This window comes from Sinocyclocheilus anshuiensis, unplaced genomic scaffold (assembly GCF_001515605.1).
Source record: "Sinocyclocheilus anshuiensis isolate Anshui unplaced genomic scaffold, SAMN03320099.WGS_v1.1 scaffold1372, whole genome shotgun sequence".
NCBI lineage: Eukaryota > Metazoa > Chordata > Actinopteri > Cypriniformes > Cyprinidae > Sinocyclocheilus > Sinocyclocheilus anshuiensis.
The window spans coordinates 577,152-587,039 of NW_015546103.1; the positions used below are offsets into that span (position 1 = coordinate 577,152).

Consider the following 9,888-nt stretch of genomic DNA (forward strand, 5'->3'; position numbering starts at 1 on the left):
CTCTTTGCTGCAGACTATTGTCAAACTGCTGTGCTCACTTTTGCTGACCTGTTTAAGCGGTTTTGTGCATTGATAGTTGGAGAACGGGAGTGTGTGTGTGTGTGTGTGTGTGATGCCTCTGTGAAACGACCCTTTTCTGCAGTCAGCACTTCATTGGTGGTTTATGGAGGTTTGTGGGAAGCAAACCTCAGCCATTTCACTGTCTCTAGTTTTATATTCATGAGCTTTTTTTGCTGATGCATCTGTTTTTTTTCTGTTGCATTCCCTAGAATATATTTCTAAAAGATTTAAGAAATAGTAGAAACATGTTTTAACTCTTACATTTTTTTTTTTTGAAACCTTCTTGAATTGTTTGACTTTTTTCCATTATATACATGCTTGTATCAAGACCAATTAACATTAACGTCAGATGTGGCTGGATGCTATAACATGAGGGACCTTTTTCAGTGAGTGAAGGCAATCCAGTAAAGTCTTTAAAATGGCCTGCATCCAGTAGGACAGGGCTTCTGTCCATGCAAATGAGGTCATTTTTGAAGGGCTAAATATGATCTAGCTTCAAGCTATAATTCAGACAGGCTGTTGTTTAAGCACTAAACATAAGCTAAGGCTCTGTGGCTGAAAAATCATTGTTTGGAACATGGCAGTACTAGTCAGGGCTGGGAAAAAGTGTAATTAGGGAATGTTTGAACGAGGTTTCTCAGACCTGGAGTGGTAATGATTCACCCGTGACTGGAAGCTTTAACTTGAACCCCTTCACATCCAGAACATGCCTTGTGAATGGGATTTGTGTTTGGTGGTTTATTCTGTAATTTTATTTAGTCTTTTTGTTCTTGCAACATTTTCAGATAAAACTTGCTGTACCAAAGGCAAATAATCTTTTAAATGGGACATTTTCTCACTGTTTTGATAATTCAATATTGCATGGACATGAGCTTTTTACCATACACTAGTGAGCTGCATTAATGTCTACTCTCATACATAAGCAGCAGCCTTCTGAAGCAGCATCTTAACTATAATGGAACCTCATAAGTCACTAATTTGGAACGCTCTACATTGGAAGGAATTTTGTTTGTCATACAAATAGTGTTTATTATGTGAAGCATACAGGAGGAGACTCGGCTCAATTAATTTTGATGGAGTTTGACTTTTTGCCCCAATACACTTTACATATGAAGTATAACATACTGATTATTCAACAACAGCAGCGTTCATTTACATGTTATACAAGTCTTAAAGGTACAGTAGCAAAAATAGCCAGTTCAATTCTAAGGGCAAAACTAGGGGTGCACGATATTGCACGACATTTTGGCCGATGCTGATACCGATATATTTCCTTTTGTTTGGAAACAACACCAGGTCTCTCCTGTGCATAAATTATAAATAGGGATGCACCAATACTGGTATCGGGCCCGATACTGGTCTCCTGTACTCGTACTCGTTAAAATGCCCCGATACCAAACGCCGATACCACACAGCATGTGTTAAGCGCCATATTCAAACAAAGAAACACCAACAACAGACAGCAGAAAGGAGTTAAGGATGTCTACTACGAAGTATATGTATGCAATGAATATAATGTTAAACATTCAGTATTAACGCCTGTATAGCTGATGTGTGCGAGCTGATAAACAAAGCACGCTGAGTGGATTGAGCGCAGCAGCGCAGATGCGCGAGCTTGTCGAGTGAATATATCTTTCTCACAGACATCACTGGAAAGTTTGTAGTTCGGTCGGATATGTCAAAAACAAGTAAGTAAAACAATGCACAAGTTACTTAACGGTAGGGAGAGAGAGAGAGAGAGCGCGCACACTTCTGTTGTGTGATCTTTGATGTTCACTCGCTTAGCATACGCATCATTTGGATCAAAACTAAATCGTAAAAATAAGACCATTTATAGAGGGGCATTCACTATAAACATCATCTATTTTCAACCTTAGGCATACACGACTTTTCGGTATCGGGCGAGTACTGGAAAAAGTGGTATCGATGCATCCCTAATTATAAACAAATTATTTTTAATTTTGGTTAGTTTTTAACAACTTATTTGTTAGAATTAAATAAACAGTAATGAAGTTCTTTTTATAATGACCGTACGTTGAAAGCTTTGAAAATAATTATAAATCAACTATGCATCAATCGCTGCATTTTTGTTTTTCAGAAAGATTCAGTGGTAACTTTAAAATATTATTTTAGGATTTAACATTTGTAGATGGTCTAAGGCAAAAGAGTTGTAAAAACTCTGAAAATCGTTTAGAGCTCATAATTCAATAAAAAAAATACAAACATATTACACATTAATGAATAAATCTGCATATAAAATTATTTAATTTACAAGTGTCATGTTTGTTTGTTTTTTTTTGTTTTTTTTTTCATGTAAGCTATAGCTTCTTACCTTTAAATCAAAACACACTCATGATTTTATGACATTGATACTGCTTAATTTATTCAGAAACACAAGTTTCTTAGTGATATGTGTATTTTACTTTTTTACAGCGCCCCCCTATGTAAATAAAATGCCCTAACAGACGGGCATTAGGACCCGGGGGAGGCTGCCGCTGCTGCTACTGCACATGCTAGAAACTGTTGACTCTATTACACACCGAGCATCATCTTGTATGTGCATTTTCAAATTAAATGCAGCGATCCAAAACAGTGAATCTAATCATCATTCAGGCAAAAGTTAGCTTCAAGAATGACCACACTGCTGACATGATCTAATCGCTAGCACACCCTGAGCACATGTGAGTTAATCTTCTTATCAGCAAGACATATCGGCATAATTTTTCATATCGGCTGATATCAGTCCGATAATATCATGCATCCCTAGGCAAAACAGATGGAATATCATGTAAAGCTAGGTTCTGCCCATGATTAGTAAACCTCAGAGAAAAAAAATGGTATAAGTGTAGAACATGGGCTTTTAAACTATTGTGAGAGGGATTCTGTATTGAAGGGTAGCTGCTTGTTTTTAGAGGGTCTTTTTATCTTGAACTGCTCTGCTCTGGAAATCCGAGCCAGTCTGAGGAATGTTTGGAATTCACGTGCAGAGAGGATCAACCCCCTACTTCCCTTCCTTCTTCCCTTCCCCCTCTCCTCTCTTCTCTTTGTCTGTGTTTGGCTAAGCTCTCTGGATTCTGGTTTTCCTCCAAGTCTTGCTTTTGATGCTTGTGTGTGTCATTGGGTTCAGACCTCGTCTCTGCAGCTGTTTGAGGTTTTAGAGTTTTTGTGAATTTACCAGAGGCTGTTTTTTCCCCCCATTGAGCTGCAAAGGGGCTCCTCTGTTCATTGTGTGCATGTGCGTATGTTAAATGTGGTGACTGGAGACTGTGTTTCTTGTACACAGGGGACTTTTTAGAGGCATAATTTGGGCCTGGAATGTTTCTCACTCCTCTCAGCTGTCTTTCTCACATTGACTCATTTTACAGAGAAGCTGTGAAACCAGTCTGAACTGACTCAATTACTAGACTTTGACCTACTTTTGTGGCCTCCGATGACCTTAGAACTGAAATGGAAGATTATTTGTTTTTAAGTATTCACCCTGCGTTCTCATATGAAAGAGCATAAAGGAAGGAGATGCTAATTCCTTTTGTGAAGAAGAAAAAAAAAATGCTACTTTTTTTTTTTTCTTCTTCCCCTCAAGCTGTGTAAAGTATCATGTCCATATTTCAAATGGTGCAGGATGAGCTAAGTCCCCTATTTATGAGCGGTAGTAATGCTTGCCTTGGCGAACACCGATAAATATGAGCTGTGATGGAGTCTGTCAATTCTGTCTGACATTTATACTTCCTGCTGGTTGGTTTGGAGCTCCTCTCATGGTTTACATGAGTCATCTGCCACCTCACGCCACCAGCGAGGGTGGATTTATTTAACATTCAAATGAGTTGCCTAAAATGTGTCATGACTGGTTAGGTTTGACTCCTCCTCGAGAATCAGTTATGCAGACGTTTGTATTTCACTGACCCTATAAGACCCTGCTTTCGTCAATTTCTGAATGAGCACATGCTGTTCTCTAGGAATATAACAATTAACTCAACTTTTTTTAACAAAACATTTAAGACAAGTTATAAATGAAAAAGTGTCCTTTTGTTGCTTGGACAAAATGCTGCATATTTCTTTGTGAAATTTAAATGTTTAAAAATAACTAAACTAAATTGAAATTTTAAAACAGACCCCAAATCAAATAAATAAATAACACAAAGAAAATCTCTTGATAATCTCTTTCCATTTAAAGAGGCAACCACTGTATTTTAATCAAGATACAAACAAAGATGCTGCAAGCAGTTTTAATCTAAATTAGATAATTAGAACTTTTTAATTTTGTGAAACTATACTACATAAAACATATCTGCATGAAACAAATGGCAATAAGAACTGCAGACAGAACTTTCAGGAAATAAACCATTTAGAATTTGTTTCTCCCTTTTGTGCGTAGTGTGTCTTTCTTGATATTGCTAAATGCTTTTTAAAATTAAAATGTATATACTTTATTTTATGATTTTTATACTGCAAACTGGACTGTACTGAGACTCTAACCACGTGCAAAATAATGAGCTCCTTACCTGTAAGTACCACACATCAGTGCCACACTTTACTCTGAAACAGGCAGTGCATTTATTTGATAGTTCATGTCGTTACAAACCTGTATGGGTTTCTTATGTTGAACACAAAAGAAGATATTTTGAAGAACCCAAAAGTTGTTGGTCCCCATTGACTTCCATAGTAGGGAAAGAAATACTATGGTAGTCAATGGGGGCCATCAACTGTTTGATTATCAGCATTCTTCAAAATATCATCTTTTATGTTCAACATAAAAACTCATACAAGTTTAGAACAACATGAGGGTGAGTAAATGATGACAATTTTCATTTTTTGATGAACTATTCCTTTAAGTTGCCGCCTTTTGAATGATAATCACTAAGCCATATCACATTTTTGGTTTATGTTTGATTAGTAATCGTGGAGTCTTTCAATACATCAAATCCTGCTGCATGTTAAGAGTTATGCTATTGCTCTTCAAAGAAGTTGTACTCCGATGCCATATCACAGATGTTTCATTACAGGTCGTCATTACAGGTGTTTGTTTTTTCTTTTTGGATTGGGCTAAGGTCTGGTGTCTTTAGAAAGATGAGGTTTAAGTTTAATCCTTTAGCAGGATCTTTTTTTTTTTTTTACATAGTCTTTGAGTAGAATGTGATCTGAATGTTGATAATCTGCTCTCATTGCATTATGTAACCCTGCACAAGACCTTTTACGCAGAGACTATGACGATTGTTTTGTAATCCTTTAAGTTGGTGTTCTTCCAAGCATCTTGCTGTTTTAAGAGGGAGTGAATGGACACTGAGGTCAGGTCGTGATGGTGTGAAATTATTTCTCAGTCTGTCAGGCTCTGATGGTATTTGTTGCTCCTGAGAAGGTTTTAGAGTGGTCAATTGTGAACATATGGTCTGCTGTAATCTGGTTTTAACAGCTTGACACATACCCTGAAAAGAACACGACCATGTAGTCAAAAATAGCCCTCACACTGAACTGTTGGGAAAATTCTGGCCTCAAGAATCACTAGACTTTGTTTATTTTGGCCACTGAATGTGTACACTGAGTTTGTGTGAGGGTGTTTGGTATGAACGGTGACCCATACGAGCAGGTTGATGTCACTGACTTGTCTGTCAGCTGTTGTGTCAGGCACGAGATGGATTATCCTGGTTCTTTGTCCAGAGGAACTGCTTATCTGTTTTGATCTGTCTGTCTGCCCATTTGTGTCATCCTTTAGTCATTGTCTCTCTGTTTGTCCTTCAGATGTTTCTTGGAGCAAGTTTTGTATCTTAGGGTACAGCTGTAGACTGACTGTATTTTCAACTAAAGGCTAGATTTGAAACTGGGCCATGTGTTGGAGCTGGTAACCCTGCTTTAGTCAGGAATTTCTAATAAAGCTGTCCTGAGTGTTTTATACATGCATTGTGGTAAATGACCTCGTCAGTGAATGAAATGAGATGAGCAGCAACATGAATTATGAAATGCTCAAGCAGTAGGGGGTGTTATGTTGCAGTATATGTGTGAATTACAGTTTCTGCAAGCCTTTAAAACAATGTTTTGTAACTGCAGTGTTATTGCCAAGGATCTTTGGGTGACACTGGTTGTAAGAAATGTTCTCTATCTCCCATAGGGGTATCTGTCTGAGGGACTGGTCACTAAATGGTATCGTTCTCCTCGTCTGCTCCTTTCCCCAAATAACTACACCAAAGCCATTGACATGTGGGCCGCAGGGTGCATCTTTGCTGAAATGCTGACTGGAAAAACTCTCTTTGCAGGTATTAAAGTGTGTGTGTGTATGTCTAAATAAGTCCTATAATCTTGTATTATAGCAGTGTGTCTTCCTTTTATTCTGTCACTTTTTTTAGTTGCTCATTTCTTTGTGACACTATCTTATCTTGCACATACAATGATCAGGTAGCTGAAGGTCATTTCCTGTATTCTTACTGTATTCTAATAAACTAGGACAAGGTGTTTTATTTCTTCTCTTTTGTAGTAGTAAAAGAGAGAAGCTGTTTCTGTGAACTCAAACCTTTAGGGCAGAACTGTTTTAATGCAATTTAGTAGATGCAAGTTTAGGCACAGCTGGTTTACAGGGTTGCCACTGCCATGGAAATATCTGAATTTTAATTGTGAGTTCAGTCTCTATAAATTTATTTTAACAAGTGCTTATCCAGTAATCCTGTACAAATGGGAGAGTCGTGGAAATTCATTATTCAAATGTCGTGGGACCCTGAGATTAATATTAACCCTCAGCATTGCCAAATTCAAACATGCACACTAACTAGGCCAGTTTCTTTGAGTATACAAATGTCTCTTGTGCCAAATATTGGCAGTGCAATTTCCTTGACACAGTTTCTGAATCAAACATTTGTATGTGTGCACAGGAGCTCACGAGCTGGAACAGATGCAGCTGATTCTGGAATCCATTCCGGTAGTCCATGAGGAAGACAGACTGGAGCTCCAAAGTGTAATACCTGTCTTTATCAAGAACGACATGTCAGAACCACACACGCCGCTCGCCAAGTTATTGCCTGGTGTCAGCCCTGAGGGTTAGTTGCACAAGCATTTTTGCAGAATACGTGCAATTCATAGAAACTTCATTTTATAGACTCTTAAATTAATTGAAACTGGCATACCATTCTCTCTTGCACACTCCCTTCCCTTCACCCAGCAGCAATCCATAGGATTCTGTAAATTTAGAAAATTATCTAATTTCTGCTACTCTTTATACTAAATCAGAGTTGGCAGTCTAAATCTCATATATTATTGTTCATTTGTTCACTGTAGCCTTGGATTTCCTGGAGAAGATCTTGACGTTTAACCCCATGGACCGGCTCACTGCGGAAGAGGCTCTTGCTCACCCATACATGAGCGATTACTCCTTCCCTCTAGACGAACCAGTGTCCTTGCACCCCTTCCACATCGAGGATGAGGTGGATGACATCTTGCTCATGGATGAGAGCCACAGTCACATCTACAACTGGGACAGGTGAGCCTCACCTAATGGTGAAAATTCCAGTATTGGTTCATCAGTCTATGAGGTCATGAGTTTTAGAGCAGAGACGGTGTAAGGAAAGTTGGTTCTCCTGGCTGCCATCTTGCCAATGCCATAATTGTTTTGTTTTTCCTTCACACTGTAGGTACCATGAAAGTCAGTTCTCTGATCAAGACTGGCACCTGCACAGCACCCATGAACTAGAAGACGTGCAGCGTGATCCTCGAGCTATGTCAGATGGCACGGACGAGGAGGAGGTCCAGATCGATCCACGGAAATACATGGATGGGGAGTGTGAGAAGTTCCTAGAGGATCCATCGTTCGATCTTCCACCAGAGCGCTCGTGGCAACAGGAAGACCACCATGAGAACAAATACTGTGACCAGGAGTGCAGCTACACTTGCAACTACAAAGCTGTGTCCCCATCCTACCTGGACAATCTGATCTGGAGGGACAGTGAGGTGAACCACTACTATGAGCCCAAACTCATCATTGACCTCTCCAACTGGAAAGAACAGCAAAGCAAAGAGAAGAACGACAAAAAAGGCAAGACCAAGTGTGAGAAGAACGGACTGGTCAAGGCCCAGATCGCCCTGCAAAACCACTGCGTGGCCGAGAAGGATCGCGAACAAGAAAAACACCAGAACCACAACCAGGGCTTCGACTTTGATTCGTTTATCGCCAGCACCATCAAAATGAGCCTTCAGACAGAATCCGGCGACGTTGACCTCCTGAATGAGTTGAACACCTCCGTTTCCCAGCTGGACACCCGTGCTCCTTGCGGCTCCATGTCCAAGTCCATCAGTCAGGAGAAAGAAGAGAAGTGTCTAGTAAACCTGGCACAGCTTGGCGTCCGAGCACCCTGTCCTTGGGAGAGTTTCACGGACAGCGACGTTACCGATAGCAGCATAATCGACGAGGCTTGCTGGGACGTCCGCAAAGACGAGCAGCTCCAGAAGGAGAACAGCAGCTGCCAGAGCAGTTACTTAGACCGCCTCTTCAACAAGCGTGAGGAGGTAGAGTCCGAGATCCCCGAACCTGTCGAGGAGTCCACACCGGAGGATGACTTCATATCCTGTGGCGGCGAGATTGTCTTTAACATGCAGCTGGAGTCTCTGGCCATTCCGGGGTTCGAGGGAGCGGGTGACATTCCTCTGAAGTCCATCCAGGCCACGTTAACGCCCTCTGCTGTTAAGCGCTCCCCACAAATCGCCCACAAAACCTACAGCAGCATTTTCAAGCATTTAAATTAAACAATCCACCCCGATCAAGCAGAGTCCAGCTTATTTTTTATAGAGTTATGTATTTCTGTACTTGAATCATTTTTTTAAATCTTTTTACATATGGTTACTTTTAAGGAAACATTTTTTTTTTTCTTTTTTTTATCTGTGGATTAAATGTAAGCTAATTCAGTTCATAAATTCATCCAAAGTGCTGGACTGTGTTCCTACACATGAAATATGTTTTTGCCCTCTGATTTTCAGTTTCAACTCTGATATATATATTTAAAAAGAAACTAGCACCATGATATTTGCACACAGTGTACTGTAGATTCAGAAACATATTAGGGGAAAGACAGAGGAACAACTGTTAAGTAGTGAAATGGATGGTTTATCCATTTGCAAGCAAAGGAATAGAGAAAAAGAGGGCGGAATAATGCACCAACTGTGTGGGAGACGCCGCCACTGACATCATAATGTGACCTTCTGACTGACAGCCAATAGGACTGACACAAGCAGTGCGTCTTGGCCTTTCTCTTCCTGTTGTTTTTAATTAAGGCTAATGTATTTATTTGACCTTTTCCACCTCGATTTCCATTTAAAAGCAAAGCCTTTTTGTCATTTTGTTCATACTGTAAACTTCCTCAAACGTGATGCCAGCACAGCAAGCATTAACCATAGGTTTGCGATGCATTGACTGTAGGTTTGTAAAGGCGTTATCTACCTCAAGGTAACAGCAGAAGGTTCTGTCTCCCAACTGTAGTGCTTTAAAGAAACACTTGCCCTTTCATCGATGTAGTGCACAGCGATTTTTACTTTACATTTTGCATTTGCCATAGTGAAGTGTTAAGATCATTATTTATTTTTAGCAGATGTGCGGTATTTATTTTAAGAACGTTGTAATTTTTCATTGTGAGGCATTGGACTTCTATTCTGGTCTGTCTTGGCGCTCTGTGTTTGTTTAGCTGTGGATGTTCATTTATCCGTTTGAGTTGTACAGAAATTCATGACGTTCTCCCAAGTTCAACCATTTGTTTTCATAAGGATTCACCTTGAGTTTTTTTTTACTTGTAGGTGCTTTGTACGAGTGGAATACTGCTTTATGGCATTTAATGCGTCTAAAAGTCTTATTTTTTTTCTTTT

At 39.6% G+C, this 9,888-nt stretch overlaps 1 protein-coding gene across 1 annotated transcript in view; it reads left to right on the forward strand.

Annotated features, from left to right (window-relative positions):
• The window catches only part of LOC107700590 (mitogen-activated protein kinase 6-like), a 12,105-nt gene extending 2,930 nt beyond the window's left edge, over nt 1–9,175 (forward strand). Inside the window, exons 2-5 of the mRNA XM_016502309.1 lie at nt 6,161–6,305; nt 6,915–7,079; nt 7,318–7,519; nt 7,671–9,175. Of these exons, the coding sequence (XP_016357795.1) occupies nt 6,161–6,305; nt 6,915–7,079; nt 7,318–7,519; nt 7,671–8,778 (1,620 nt within the window). The 3' untranslated portion in view covers nt 8,779–9,175. The remainder of the gene's footprint in view (nt 1–6,160; nt 6,306–6,914; nt 7,080–7,317; nt 7,520–7,670) is intronic.
• The last annotated feature ends 713 nt before the right edge of the window (nt 9,176–9,888 follow it).